This window comes from Annulohypoxylon truncatum (assembly GCF_022578515.1).
Source record: "Annulohypoxylon truncatum strain CBS 140777 unplaced genomic scaffold F4807scaffold_34, whole genome shotgun sequence".
Classification (NCBI taxonomy): domain Eukaryota; kingdom Fungi; phylum Ascomycota; class Sordariomycetes; order Xylariales; family Hypoxylaceae; genus Annulohypoxylon; species Annulohypoxylon truncatum.
The window spans coordinates 19,382-34,759 of NW_025953820.1; the positions used below are offsets into that span (position 1 = coordinate 19,382).

General features: G+C 46.5%; 4 protein-coding genes across 4 annotated transcripts; all 4 read right to left on the reverse strand.

Annotated features, from left to right (window-relative positions):
- Positions 1–369: 369 nt before the first annotated feature.
- F4807DRAFT_229082 (uncharacterized protein) lies at positions 370–2,923 on the reverse strand. Its single transcript, XM_047994138.1, has 3 exons — positions 827–2,923; positions 633–771; positions 370–570 (listed from the first exon to the last, which is right to left on the reverse strand). The coding sequence occupies exons 1-3, from the start codon at positions 2,784–2,786 to the stop codon at positions 471–473; spliced, it is 2,199 nt and encodes a 732-aa protein (XP_047850913.1). The 5' UTR covers positions 2,787–2,923; the 3' UTR covers positions 370–470.
- Positions 2,924–4,723: 1,800 nt separating this feature from the next.
- F4807DRAFT_438841 (DUF1692-domain-containing protein) lies at positions 4,724–6,906 on the reverse strand. The gene is made up of 4 exons (XM_047999156.1): positions 6,341–6,906; positions 6,097–6,277; positions 5,276–6,038; positions 4,724–5,224 (listed from the first exon to the last, which is right to left on the reverse strand). Exons 1-4 carry the CDS (start codon positions 6,531–6,533, stop codon positions 5,051–5,053), a joined length of 1,311 nt encoding a protein of 436 aa, XP_047850914.1. The 5' UTR covers positions 6,534–6,906; the 3' UTR covers positions 4,724–5,050.
- Positions 6,907–8,790: 1,884 nt separating this feature from the next.
- On the reverse strand, positions 8,791–12,132 carry F4807DRAFT_438860 (glycoside hydrolase family 37 protein). Its single transcript, XM_047999157.1, has 9 exons — positions 11,930–12,132; positions 11,560–11,748; positions 11,254–11,498; positions 11,034–11,196; positions 10,900–10,967; positions 10,548–10,728; positions 10,441–10,474; positions 9,404–10,307; positions 8,791–9,189 (listed from the first exon to the last, which is right to left on the reverse strand). Coding segments are annotated over exons 1-9 (2,049 nt in total). The 5' UTR covers positions 11,932–12,132; the 3' UTR covers positions 8,791–8,926.
- A 1,210-nt stretch (positions 12,133–13,342) lies between these two features.
- F4807DRAFT_438876 (proteasome subunit beta type 7 precursor) lies at positions 13,343–15,050 on the reverse strand. The gene is made up of 2 exons (XM_047999158.1): positions 14,561–15,050; positions 13,343–14,496 (listed from the first exon to the last, which is right to left on the reverse strand). The coding sequence occupies exons 1-2, from the start codon at positions 14,684–14,686 to the stop codon at positions 13,804–13,806; spliced, it is 819 nt and encodes a 272-aa protein (XP_047850916.1). The 5' UTR covers positions 14,687–15,050; the 3' UTR covers positions 13,343–13,803.
- Between the last annotated feature and the right edge of the window lie 328 nt (positions 15,051–15,378).

A 15,378-nucleotide genomic window follows, 5' to 3' on the forward strand; every position in this document is an offset into this window, starting at 1 on the left:
TCTCGGAATCTCAAGACCACACTTTCTCATTTGAAATGACTAGGCTCTCTTGCTTTTCACATTTAGTCTTCGACGATTCCTGTGCCTTGCGTACAGGGGACGCAATTATATACATTGCACGTGCACGGCCCCAAGAGCCTACTCGTCTTTCGAGTACCCTTCATATACACGGGTTGTCCAAATATTGACACGGTTCTCCTGCACCCTTGTGCCTCCCTGATCTCAAGCTTTTCCAGCACGAGGCACTGTTCCTCATGATATTTCCTCATGCCGGGGGTATTTTGCGTAAAGTGGTTGATGTAAACAATAAAATGCAACCAAGCCCCCAATCGTTATGCTGGAATATAATTTTGCTGCTTTTGTGGATAGATGCTGCAACCAAACGCCAAAGAAGTTAGAGTGATATGAATCCCAACCGTACAGCACGCGTCTTCGACTGAAATTTTTCTTGTTTTTTTGCTGTCCCCTTACTAAGTCTTTTTCCCGAATATCCCTCTACTCCTCGACTTGCTTCGGGCACGCTTCGACTTTACGCTACTAGCATCGTCGGTATATTTTGCCTTGTGTATCCTGCAATGGTATATATTAGCCGTCGAGAATACATCGTGTGAAACCAATAGGAATAAACTTACCAGCTATTTCCCGGCATACTCATGCCTTTGGCCTCGGCCATACGGTAGAACTTAGCGCTCTTCTTGAGATCTTTCTTGCACCCGACGCCTTTGGCATAGCAAAAGCCGGCCTCGGCCAAAGCGTCAACATCCCCCCAACCTGGCGTCCCCCGTTAGAGCAGTCCTCAAATAATTTCATCGATGAATTAACTTACTTCCTGCAATCTCGAAACACCGTAGAGCAAGTGCTTTATCCTGCTCAATCCCCCAACCGTTCATGTGACTGACACCTAATTCGTAGATGCTCAAAGCGAATTGCGCCTTACGCGTTTTGCGATCCATGAAATCCACCGATTTCCCCTCTTTGACATGGTCTTCATCGTCCGCAATTTCGGCACTGACAACGTCAGCGGCTTTCCGTAACCACTCGACGCCTTCTCGTTGGTTCGGCCGCATGCCCCACCCGTGTCGACAAGCTAGCGCGTATAATAACATCCCTGTCGGATCGCCTGCGCGCGCAGCAAGTCGCAGGTGGTAGGTAGACTCCTTTACGGAGCCTTCTTCGTGGCACTTGATGCCTTTAGCCAAATGCTCCTCTGCGCTTATTTCAGAGGCCGAGGGGGCGTGCGAATGCTGTGATTTGGGTGGTCTAATGGTACTAGCAGAATCGCTTGTGGACACAGACATCGGCGTCCGTCCTCGAGCTTGATCGTGAAGGGGCGATGTGAGTGTTCGCCCCCTAGGAACGTCCTCCGAAGGTCTGCTTCCACAGGTTGATGGGCGGCTTGGGTCGGGCGACGGTTGTCGTCCGTCCAAGGACATTTCGTTAGAAAGTTTGCTACGTTCCATAGACGGACGGGCCAGGAGAGAATCAGCCGCATGAGTGCCTTCCTGGACTCTCGATGAAGAGCTCGAAGGCCGAGTGGGCGGCGAAGGTGGCGCCTGACCACCCCTAGGAAAAGTTTGGACATTGCTTGGAGCAGTGATTGGCTGTTCCCATACGAAAGAAGCCGATGGTTCATTGTCGCGAAAAATAGCCGAGTTACGCTGCAACGATTTTCCTCTGGGTAATGAATACTTCGAGTAAATATACGAAGGAGCGCCTCTCCCATCATCTTCCAGAAAAGCTTCGCTGTGCATACTGACTGGAGTGTGCGCCGTCTCATCGGCGAGCACGAAAGAAGGTTGACTATCGGACGATGCCTGCCGGGATGGTGGCTCTAGACCTGGAGTGCCTGATCGACTAAGTGGGCGAGAGAAGTTGAAAGAGGGGCGTGGTAATGGGGCAGAAGCCTCAGAACTGATTGACGGCGATCTTTGATAATGAGCAATAGGAGATGCGAGGCCCGGCCCTGAGAAGGCACTGCTCGAAGAAAGCTTTCGCCCTGGCTGCGAGTGAAAAGAAGCACTCAAGACATCGTCATTATTCGCTTCTAGAGGTGCCGACATTATACTTGAAGATCGTTTAGGAAATAAAGGTCTCGGAGGGACCAGGCCAGCAGACTCATGAGAGGACACCTTGGTTAGCTTCTCTGGTGATGGCGGAAAGCGGTTTCGAGTAGGCGAAATTTCCCTAGTATCACGGTCATGGCCATGCTCCGTTAACTTGTGTTCTGTCCCTCTATCACCTATGCTCTCCAGGTCACTGGGCGACTGTTCCCTGCGCGCACCATAAAATCCACTATTTTCATCGAGCTTTTCGAGCTGACGGCCGCGCGTGTTCTCGATGAAAGGATTGGGAGGGAGAGGTACCGAGTGGTCTGGAGTAGGTGGTATGCGACTCATCCGAGGGTGCATCGAAACGGGGCGCTCAGTCGGCGATTCCACTTCTGTTGTCAACCCAAGCCCAGTGTTTTGATGGGGTGTTTCTGGTTGGTCTTCAGAGGAGTCGTAGGACATGGAGCGAAAGTAATCGGAACGGCCCTGGACAACTAATGGGCTCTCAGTTGTCAACGGAGGCAGGCGACTCATTCGCCTTCCGGCTTTGGCGCTCTCCTCGAGCTGCTTCGCTAACAAGCGACTCTGAGCCGCAAAGGCATCGAGGGGGGATAAAGCGGGAGGAACCTCCCCTGCGACGTGTAACCGTGGCGACCTGAGAGGACGGGAGACAGCGCTGCTGGCAACCGAGGTTGAGGAATTCGCCCTCAAATCGATAAAATTGGGTCGGTTCGACATCTTGAGGTGAAGCTATTGAGATTGAGATTAGGATTGGAATAGGGCGTTGAGTGCTGTATTAACCCTATAGTGAACGTGATGGTCCTTTCTTGATACGCCTAGGAGTCGCGCAATTCAAATCGACGTTACGAAAATCCGACTAATATTTGTAGGGCGGGGGAGATTTTGTCGTAGGCAATATCTGGAAAGCGCATGAAACATGAAGTCGGTTTTGTAGGTCAGCCGTAGAGAAGGATGGGATGCGACAGGAATGTAGGATCAACGTGATCAGAAAATGATTACGACTGGTATAAAAGGGTGTCTAGTATTCGAGTCGCTTCGAATGCGATACACTACAGATATACTGGCGAAAAAAGATCGAGAATGGTCTTGTTCATCAAATGCCGAAATATCACGTATTCTTAGGAGGTGGAGTGAGGAAGGATATAATCAGATTCGAAGTTCAAGGGTTGAAGGAAGAGACAATACAGGAAAAAAAGGACTTGGTAATGATAAAGTGGTTTACGCATAGAAGCAAAGAACGGACGATGATTTATCACCAAAAGGAATATTCACCTAGCCTTCACGGCAGGATGACGGAGAAGAAAGATGAATATAATGTGACTTTGTGATTTCTGTCGTCGCGAATGTGTGTGCGATGAGAGGAAGAGCAATCAAGGTCGATTGAATTGCCCCGGGGGTTCATCGTCAGAAACATTGAAGGAGAGGGTCGAGGAGCCAGCCAAATTGCTTCAAAGTTCTCGGTACAGTGTAATAATAACCTAGCGCAACTTTTAACGCTACCATTCAGGTTAGTTAAGATTACATGTGTCTGGGTACCCCGTACTGTCCGTACACAGTTTCCCGAAATTGAACGTAACCGGGGCAGCCTTTTCTCCATTGGGCGAGCTTGGGAGCTTAGCTAATAAAGTTTCTCCACCTAGCACGGCACGATACCTACTACCTAGGTATCGCATATGTGGGTACATAGGTAGGTATCGATTCACCATAAATCTGATCTGGGAATATAGGTAAGATTTAATCACATAGATATGTATGGAGTCGAAGTCCAGATGTCTCTCTCTATACTAACCCGGCTACCTGGGTACATAAGTATCTTGCTTAAGTTAGGTGCATAGCCTACGTAGTCCTCCGCAAAAACGTTAGAAGTAAACACAAATCAAATTCATTTATGGATAGCTTTGAAGGTACATTGATGGATCCCTACGTTATAAATGGCAACCGTGCTTAACTCCATTCATGCCTAGCCTGGTCTGGTGGAACGTCAAAGTCACCTAGATGGGAACAGACCCTATCAAAACACAGTATAATTGTGAGGGAATTGGCATCTTTCTCTAAATAGAGCTTAGCGCATAAGGGGCGTGAGAGTATTGACCAATCATCCAAATTCGTGTACATAAAAAAATACGAGAACACGCAGGCTTGTAAGTCGGCCGTACTTACTTTAAATACATGATCTACCTAGCATCTACTACGTAGTATTAATATGAGCAGCCTGTCTATGTATGTACACACATGCACACATGGGTTACTAAATAATTAGTAGTAAAAATACATATATAATACATATAACTGATAAGTACTAAGAAAAAAAGGTCTTATATCTCTCTCGAATTTGTTGTTGTGAAGTCGGAATGCGATTGGCATGCAAGCTGATTCTTAAAACTCGGACCTACATGTGGCTGAGACAAGTTGATAGTCCCAAGGTTCCTTGACTGCATCAACCAACCAGCTGATGAGCTCAGCACTTTGAAGTATTCTTCGAAAGATTGACGTCAAAGGTACTTGAGCCCGCCCAGCAAATAACAGCTGCGTACGCAACACACGGTGTTTTCGCCATCATATAATAATAGACATCCAATGGTCGACCGGATTATTACCACACGAAAGGACAAGTAAATGGGCAAGTAGGCTGTCTGGCTGTGTACCTAGGCAAGTAGTGAGCTAAACCAATATTATTGGAAACAAAGCTGAAAAGAACGATATAAATGTTTTAAGAAAATACATCATACGGAACATCACGAATATTAGAGCGATTGCCAATCTTCAAGTGACCATTGTATGTCTCACCTCTCAGTTCTTTCTACTAACAAACCTCAATCGGATTCGTAGATAAACTACTCTAAGATCTCCAAGAACAAGACACTGTTTTTTCCCCCCAAGATTAGCCGGCAAACGCCATTCCCAGTGCATGCGATCAAACAAAGAACTTGAGATGATCGGGCATTAATTTACAGTCGAGGTGACGCCCAATGAAACCCTCTCTAAAGATTTTTCGATTGAAGCTTCTTTAACCTCGTCGCGCCCTCGTACACGCCCCTATCGACAGCAGCAGCCACCGTCAATGTACCGCCAATCACAGCACACAGACCTGTTAAAAACCCGGTGAAGGTTTTGGCACGTTCTTCGCGGTTGATAACCTTCATAGGTGAAATATCCTGCCTCTTGTTAGCGATTATAGGATCTGACAAGTCGAGGGAAATACTCACATATGAAAAGAACACCCCCGGAATACCGCCTCTCGCGTGCATTCGTTCTTGATGTCCTTCGGCTGCATCATCACCTCCAGCTAGGCTTCGCTTGTGACTAGTGACCGAGTATTGGTGCGTCTCCATGCTGCCATCAACCGCGCTACCTAAGTTTCCTAGCCAAATCTCGTCATCGGCTTGGCCGTCGTGCCCGCTCGGCTTTGACCAGCTGAGGGGGAGGTACGCAGTCGGGACAACCTTCACGAAGTACATGAAGTTAAAGTTGGGGTCGTCAGTGGTTTGCTTAACTTGGTCCAGGGGATTTATGTGGTGGTTAGTCCAAGGACTATTTTTAGCATGCTTCCGAGTTACGTCCTCGGGGAGCTGAGGTCCAAAGCGAAGCTGGTGAATTTCGTGCTCGAACGAATGGTGCACCGGACTATCCCAGTAATTCTTGAGGTCATGAACGTGCATGTTTCCATTGCTGAAACTTCGGCCCGGCGCAAAGTGAAAGTTGCCAATGACTTTGTTAACCCGGATTGCGCCTTCGATCCGGCAACCTTCATGCCTTTGTTCATCTAGCTTCTCGGCGTAATGCTCCCGTAAGCACTGTTCGACGCCGTCGCCTCTACCAAAAGCCCAAGATGCCTGCGCGTACGCTTCTCGAACCTCGTCGCAAGTGTTGCAGCAGCCGGGTTTCGTAGCGCTAGCAGGAGCGGGAGCACCGTAGCAAGGGCCGCAGTAGTTGGGATCTAAATGCTCGGCCGTCTCGTCCTTACCATGACTAGTTCGGTTAATTAGAGAAATTACAGATAGCAGAGTTGTGAGGAGATCCGACTCACAGAGACAGCGCAGTCACATCGATGACTCCTCCACCCTGGGTAGCGGGCTGCAGCCTGACTTTCTTCACGCCATGCAGTACGCCATGCTGCTGCTCACCGGAGACGTCCATCACATCGAGGGTCAAAAGCTCGCAAGGGAGTCTAGGGAATGTGATGTTCATATGAATTTCCATTCGCTCTCCTGCAATCGGCGGGTGAGAAATTTGGATAATAAACGGGGTACTTTCGCAGTATCAAAACACACCTCTGCCCTTGTCGACGATAAGTTCTGGGTGGATGACTATCCTCCTATAATCAGACCATTCTCCCCAGGCAAGATAGAGAACGACAATCAAGGATACGATGGTGACGATTCCACCAGAAGTGGTCCGTATCCGCGCATCCTCGACGGTCTTGGTGAAGGCATCGAGCCTTGTGAATCTCGATTTCGCAGGCATCTCAATGTGTCGTGCGGCTCGAGGTCATTCGAATTCTGCGCGATGGGAACGAAACCTAGGTCCGAAATACTGACAATGGGTGGAGAAATCGATGAAGAGGACCGGTAGAAAGAATTGCAAAGGAAATAGAATCACCGTAGACGCCGCATTGGAATATGGAATATCCAGGCTCGGCGTGAAGTAAGGAATGCGAATCACGCTATGTACAAGCCAGAGATAGGAAAAGGTTAAAAAGTTGAGATATACGTGGACTGGAGTGAACAGTCGAAAGGCCACCTTCACCTTTTCCGACGCCAATTGGACCGAGACTGCGACTTCTCCGTTGAACTAACTATTCCATGCCTAGGTAGCTCTTGCAGATACCGGGGTCACTTGTACATACCTGGGTACATATTTCCACAGGCTAACCTGGAACTGTGTGCGGGTACCAGGTAACGCACATATACATGTATGTACCCAGGGTTCAGCGGCTCTTGCTTATAAGAGATATACTAGATGCATTAGGGAACCCATGGATCTACCCGTAGCGCAAAACTATAAAAGACTGTAAATTCTACATAGGTAACTTGGAACCCGCAACCGCTATCGATATTTAGGTAATTCAATCCCTTCTCAACTTTCTAGGTACCTACGTATGTAGATGGTATTATCACATTGAATGACCGAATAGGCGACCAAGTTACGAAACCTTACCTTTCGAACCAACAAAACACATAAACTCATAACAACTTCTGTTATACCTACCTACACCGAGATGGATGGCCCCCTTTTTTCCGATGCGCCCCTCCCCCTCCCGAGCAAATGAGCTGATAGTTATTGTCGTCCTTAGTCTGCCCTTGACTCTTCAAAGAGTCCTCATTGCCTCCAGAAGGCACAGTTCATCATAAAGGACGCAATTGTCTAGCGCCCAATTGTGAACGAGAACTGTGTTTTTACCATGTTAGTATTATATAAAATTCGGGAACTTCATGAGACAAGACGACAACTCACTATCGGATTTATAATTCGATGCGTGTATTCAATTTATCGCTCGCACTATTCCGAATCTCAAGCTGGGTTCATTCCTGGTCGATATAGACTTGCTCGAGAGTTTTCGTTGTGATTGTGTCGCAATTTCTAGATGCGGTTCAGCTCCCGTCATTGCTCAAACATCCGACTATTTGTTCCTGGCTCCAGCTATAGACGCGAACATGGCCGCTCTCAGTACTGGCAGTAGCTACGGTCGATAAGACAATACCGGAATTCAGGAAAGTAACCACTATGATACAATGTGAACTAACTAGTTGGAGGCTTTGGTATTTTAGATAAGTAACCGGGCCTTTTATAGACATTATCTAATATCCATCTTATGGAATAGATACACGTTCTTACGAAGTATAATTATCCTATTACACAATGGTTCATCCGTCATTCCAATGGATATTTCTGCCGAGTCTTCCTATTCGGACCCTGCGAACCAGACGTTCGGCGGGATCGATCAAAAAGCCCCTAACCGTAGCCGCAGCCCAGTTATAAACTGCCTCACTAGGTTCAGAACCTGGACCCCGGATCCATTTCTAGCGATGCTTTCGCCAAACGCATTGCCTAAGAAAGCCAGTTGCTGCCTCGGTATTTGCTAGAGGTATAACTATACCTAGTGAATTAGTTTCTCCAGATATTTATTGAGATATTACGTTTTACTAATTAAATTCACGAGAATTTGGTTAGATATTACGGTCCTCAATATTTGGTAGTGGATGATTGTAATGCCACGATCGATACCTGCATAATTTACCAAGTTACAGTTAATATATAAAGTATCAAGCTTGATGTGCTAGGAAAGGGCGGTGCGCAACACAGGCTCCTCAGGGGGCAAAAGGGGCTTCAGAGGCGTGGATGGCGTGTTGGATGGGTAATTTATAACCCATATCCGAATACCTAGTAGGCAGTGTGACTAGATACTATCTTCTCACAATATACCTAGTATCCCCGGTTGTGACTGTCACATGGCATTTCTTCGTATGTGGACTTACTCTACGACCAGATCTCGTTTCGCGCGGAGCTTCAGCATTGAGTTACACTCACAAGACGTACTACAAGTGCTGATTTGATATCCTGAAGCCCTTGACATACCTAAGTATCCAGGCAGGGCTTGAATCGACGAAATGTATCAGACGAGATATATAGAAGAGATGAACAAGCATCATACAAGTGATTGACGCTCATTAATGTCCATGATCAAAGAGATTAGTATCCACCTCAGCAATAATCTCTTAGACGAAAGCATAATTAGTATATTGTTATTATACGATATACTACTATGTACTGAGGATAATATGATGCGGCTCAGGAAATCGCAGAATTAAAGGGGAAGTTACTCTATCCCAGTCCCAAAATATAGATACTAGGACTTCCTAACCCCTTTGTGATGTCCGTCCATATTTAGTTATCCACCGAGCGTCATGAATGGTCAACTCAACAGCTCGCCGGCCGAAGATATCTCTTTTCTTGTCCTGTTGGCTAGTATTCGCTGCCGTCAAATTTCCGCAATCCGGCCTCTTTAACTTATTAGCGAATGTATCAGCCGCCCAGATGAGCACGCCATTTGTCCAGCCGAATCCCTCAACAACTTCATATTCGCCGCCTCCTCCGGCGACATTCGTCGAGTTGTCAGCATCTGCATAGTGTTAACATTCCTTGGAACACAAAATGTGTTATCCTACTACAACGCCCCGGACTAAAATACGAAGTAGAGAAAGGCAAGAGTATTTGTAATGGAAAATATCTTAACGTACTGTATCCGTGTTAGCCTGAATTGAGAATAAAAAGCCACATTAGGTCACGGAGATGGGGGACACAACAGTCCTGCCCAGGAGGTTCTAATACATACCATTTTTCGAACATAATTCCGGTATCTCCAGGGCCGAACCCCTGTAGTTGGGGTGTTTCGTCCGTAGAGCCACCGGTTGCAAGCCACGTACAGAACGTGCTGTCTAGGTATCGTTGCGCTAACTTGAGGGATAAGTCTTGCGTCGCGATGTAGGAGGGATCTTCCGGACCAAATGTTGCTGGCGTTTCGAGAAGACCTTTTATAAGTACATACATCAGCGGTGGCCAGACATTCGGTTGATCCCACTGCTGGCCGGTCCTGTAGTTCGTCGCAGCAACGGCGCCTGCCTTCTCGGAAATAAGATCAGATACACGCTGAAAGATGAGTTTCACAGCTAGAGGATTTTCCCTAAGTTGCGCAGGAGCTGCACCTAGCCAGAAAGGATAAAATTGTGCAATATGGAAAAAGACTTGGTATCCTTCAGGGGCATCTGCCTTTTGCGCTGGTGTGGTATCCGAATCTGACGGCACGTATATATTTTGCGATCTGGAGGTCAGGTTGTAATCGAAATAACTCATGTACTTGTCATTCCACATTAGCGAATACATGGCGGCCGAACGATTCTGAGCCATCTCCTCGAACTCTGTGGCTAATGAACCATTCCCAGCCTGTTTTAGGTAAGTAGAAATAGTCATCTCGTTAGCATATAATATCGAATTTAGGTCGACACCTATTACGTTCGCGGTGTTGAGGGACCGCAGGGGGAAGTACACATCATTGGCAGCATCAGATGGCGTGGCAATCCAACGGGAGTTGTAATCCCACCCTGATTCAGCGCCGGAAGCAAGGTTGGCGTAGAGTTCAGCTTTCTCGCTATCATTCAAAGCGTGCGTCTCAGGGTAAATAATACCGGAGTTTGAGTAATAGGAGTTGTTATTAGCCGTAATATAATCTTCGCTGTATGACTATGTTTCTAGGTCAGTCTTTTACATGTAAGTAGGCGTTGATAAAGGCTTCGACCGCCTAGCCTAGTAATAGATTACTTGTTGTAGATATATGAAAAAAAAAAAGAGAGTGATGATACTGGAATGTGCATACCTCTGGTCGTGGTTCGGTATTCTGGACTCCGTAACTATTTGGTTTCGTTTTTAATTATAAGATCCTACCAAGTAAGGCGGAAAAGGCGTTGTTTGAAGAGTACTCACTGCGTCAGATGGAAGGTCCTGTCGCCCGACTGAATCGCTATCGTACGATTCTGTATCCAGAAATCATGCTCTTTGATCAGTAGAGGTAACGCACGCTCGAGAAGGCTCGTATCGTTAGTATAGTCAACATAAGTCTTGACCATCTGTGTTAGGAGCGGCGGCTGGGAACGATTCAAATAATCTGTCATGCGTCAATGCCTCTGCCAAAGCTACAGTCTTGCGTCTTACGCAAGTCTGCTTAGGACCGACGATTTGAGATTACAAGGAGTAGAGACAACGTAAAAAAAGCATCTTTACATACTATAGAGGAATTAGAACTCATACACGACGATATCTTTCTACCGTACATACCATACACGTGCACCGTTGGGTACAAATCCGAATTGGTCGACGAAGTCCAAGAAATTCTCGATTATATTCCTGAAAGCAAATCAGCGCATCCGGTCTGATCTAGGCCATGGCGATTAGGTCGAGATAATAACGAACCTGGAAATTCGAGTGAAGCTGCCACCAGTTCTCAGCAAACCCTCGATGATCCAGTAAGAGTCCCAATAATAGGGCTCTCTAAACCGACCTCCAGCAACAACAAATGTGCGGTTCATTGGAATAAAGCTGTCAACACATCCTGTGCAATTAGCAGCACCCACGTCTATAAATCTTAGTGTCGGTTTATCTAGCGCCTGGTATCGTACAAGAGACTGCTTACACGTCCGGGTCAAATCGGGCCAGATGTCGATGACCTTCTGTACGAATTGTTTTATCACGGAATCATCGATTTTGTCCAAGAAAGCAGGGTTGGTCTCTAATTGGTCCCGGGGAACCTGGGCTAGCTCAGACCCAGCCTCGCCAAAGTAAGTCGATAGGAAGTCGTTAAGTTCGGTGTTGTTGCTGAGTGGCTTAGCAAGTTTATCGAACGCGGCAAGAACGTCGTCTAAAGATGCTCTTGTTGGTCTGCTTGTCCGTTAGTAAATTCAAACACTGCCTATGTGGGTTGACGAATATTTATAATTACAAGTCTACGAATGTCTTAGAGTCAGAGAAGGGTTGAGCAAGCTCGATCTGCTTTAGAACATCGCCCTGGCAGTACAAGGGTGAGTCGCAGGGTGAGGCAATCGATCCATTTTGGTAGAGGCCATAGACTAAGGCAGGCGAGGCGAAGGCCAACACTGCCGTTATGTGTCGAAAGCTTGTCATATTGCACCTTTTTGTTACGTCAAAATCCCAATTGGTGGTGAATGGGGAATGAGGAACTATAAGACGAATGTGAGAGATCACCTAGGTACTTGGCGCAAAGCCGACGGTATATCCACGAAGGAAGAAATATCGCGGCATCTTTCGCCGTACCGCACAACCGCCGGGGTACCAGGTATAATGACACCTACATGTATGTAGGTATGCAAGCATGTACTCAAGAAGCTACCGAAAGCTTTAGGAAGCTGAAGCTGCTTGCGGGGTACCTAATGGCCTAACCGCTTCCAATTCCTGGTAGGATCGGTGGCTGGGCACGGCCATCCATCAAGTCACCTCCGCCGTTCCGGCTCTGTAGGAACAGTTGGTATAAGAAAACAAGAGAAAACGGCTTAGCTGATTGGGGAGATGTTAAGGCGTAATAAAAGTTGCTCAGTACCTGCCTAAGCATATACCGAGCATATCCCCTTACATACCTTTATGTACGTCTGTAGCGAGTTTTAACAAGTTTTTAGCCAATGGTATTAATCGTTTATATGGTCTTTACAGGTACATAATCATAGAATAACTACCTTGGTGGGTTTTCCGGGGTTTTTGAACCGTATACATTCGGTATATATACGGCTCCGAATTTGAGCGGCTCAATAAAGTATATGGAACGGTTCGGGCAAATATTTTAGAGCCGCTCAGCCAATTAAACGGCTCCATAATGGCTCATTAAACCCTGAACGCTCTAGTTCGGAGCGGTTCAAAGTTTAAGCGTTCCAATAATATTGAGTGGTATATATACGTACTGAACGGTTCAATTTTTTGAACCGCTCATATTTTGAGCCGCTAAGCATTTAAGCGCATATATAAAAAAATAGATATTCCTAAGGTCCTAAGTACTACTCCTATACTAATTATATAGGAATAGTACTTAGAACCTTGGAATGACACAGTTCAATTATACAGTTTTTGCAAATACTCACACTCGAACTATAGATTCTACAAGTTTTAATTGGATGAGCTACGGTCGCTTTGCCACTTGACTACGATTACAAAGCTTACGTTGCGCGTAAGTGCATAAGGTTTTGTTTTAGTATATAAAGCGGGGACTCTTCGGCTAAAAATGGGGGCTTTATCGCATTAAACAATTCAATATTCGAGCGTTCAAAATATTTGAGCGGTTCAAAAGTTTTTGAACGGCTAAACTCTATAGAGCGGTATAATAATGGCACATATACGGCTCAATTGCTTGAACGGGAATATTATGGTTCAATTGGGTTAGCGCTCCTTAATTTTCGAGCGCACGAGGAAAGAGCCGTATAAGTACGGCTTAAATCTTGAGCCAATCAATCGCGAGAACGCCCGAATAAGGAACTGCTCATTGCATTGAGCGGGGTATATGCAGTTAAAATAATGAACGGAAAATATACGGTTGAAATATACCCCCATGCGGCGGTAAGGTATGCAGGTAGGTAGGTATACGTAAGTAGGTACCTAGTAGTTCTTACAACTTGGTACATGGTCGTTTCCCTCCGCTTTCGTAGAACTCACTCCCCACATTTCAGGTGTATAAATACGTTGAAACTCTTAGGTTCTATTGCTGGCATGTTACATGCCCACCTACCCGTATACACATGTATAGGAGAGATTGATGATTTCTGGTTCTCTTTGAATTCTAGTACCCACATAAAACAATGGGTTAGAGAGACGTAGGCATATTTTATTGGAAACGACATATAGGTAACTTGTAATGCCGAAACTCGATTTGATTTGGACATAAGAACCTCACGAAATTCTCGCTGCTAAGTCAAATGCCTAAGTGATGGTTCGGCGAATGTGTTAAAAATGCTGCGTTAATAAACGACGTCGTAAGTACCAAGCTCACTATTGCTTTTTTTTTATAAAGAGGATATCTATTTCATTGATGGAACTAGATAGTAGAGCTGAACCAGTAGAGCCGGCATGACCACTGAATTTTCATTACCCATCCTGTTTGGAAGGGATAATGTCCTTCTATCATCACATCATATCGGTACAGAAGCTCAGCGTAACGTTGTCTTTTCCGTGATTTGTGTATCCCTCACGAGTCGACGTCCATCTTTTCTCCTTCGGCCGACTCTAACTCTTGTACACTGACGTATTTTCCGATTTCGTCCTTGGTAATGATCTTCTCGTTCAGCACTGCTGTGGTGCCACGCTTGAACTTGTAATTCTTCAGTTTCTGGCTGCGCTCATTCGGCTTGATGAAGCCGCGGTGCAAGGTCGTCTTGTCCGCTGTAATGACGGCCACATCGACGTTAGATCCCGAACCCAGATCGTTGAAGATACCTGCCTGAATAGCCTGAGAGCAGAGCTCCATGGCATCCTCCTTGGTGCAGTTCGGCTTCCATTGTGATTCGAAGACGGACATGGCCGCTAGAGAACCTGAGCCCATAGTCACGTAAGGAAGCTTGTCCGTGCTCCCGTGGGCATGCACGGTAAAGAGGTGGGTCCCTGTGGGATCAACACCGGCAACGACGAGATACGCTCCAATATGACCCTGGTACCGGAAGAGATGTTGTTTGAGGAGGGTCATACAAGTCACGACGCGGGGCTTTCGACCGGTTGAGAGGGAATGTAGCTCGAGCTGAGAAGAGATGAGGGCCGTGGTAAACTCAGTGTCGGCAGCGGTGCCGGCACCAGCACACCAGATTTGGGGTGAGATGTAATGCAATTTCTCGCAGTTCTTGTCGGCGACGATGGGACCACTAGTGGCTCGAGTATCGGCGGCGATCTATCGGCTTTGTTTTAGCGGAACAGTTATTGGATAATCAACGACTAAGTCAGGATTGGCCTACCACGACACCGCCATCAAATATACACCCGACGATGGTGGTACCTGTACTGGTCGCCTTTGGCAAAGGAACACCTCGTGCGTGTAGAGCCGCATTGCGGTTGTAGTTCGAGAAGTCGAAGCCAGGCATACTGGCTGATGCGATGTGATGGATAATCCTTTTCGTCGGGGGAAAGGGCTTGGTTGAGAATAAGAAACTTAAAGCGATCCACAGTCGGACACTTTGGTGTTGGTATCGTGCTCTGATATCGCAGAAAGTGAATGAGTTGTCGACAACGTAGTTGTTCGAGATGGTGCAGAAATATTGGTAGAGGTGGTAGGTACTATGTTGTTTGCTGGAATCGGATATGATAGAGCTCTAGGGCTGGATGACGACCGGGACCTAGCTGCCTGTTGGACCTTTACAGGTAGGCAGGTACCTAGTGTACACATGCAGCACGTCCCTGCTATGTACCTAGACGATGTTACTATGGCTCTATAGATATATGTCAAGGTACTTCCTAGACTCTAGTCTACTACTACTAGTACCTAGGTACCAATTAGTATGCACTGTATGTATAAGGTACTGTAATTGTATTACATAATGACTCATGGTGGGTACCTCTCCGATGCAGTGGCAGGGGTACGCGAACTCTTTAGGTACAATACATCCCTACATGCAGGTAAGCGCATCTCGCTCTAAAAAGTTGAGCTTAAGTTCCATTGCGCGCCGCTGTGAATCAAAGCTTCGTTCCTATCCATATTTCCCTTCCCAAAGTTTCTCGTCGCATCCTTTTTCTTTTTCCTATGAAGATATGCCCGTCTGTCTAGACAATTTCTCTT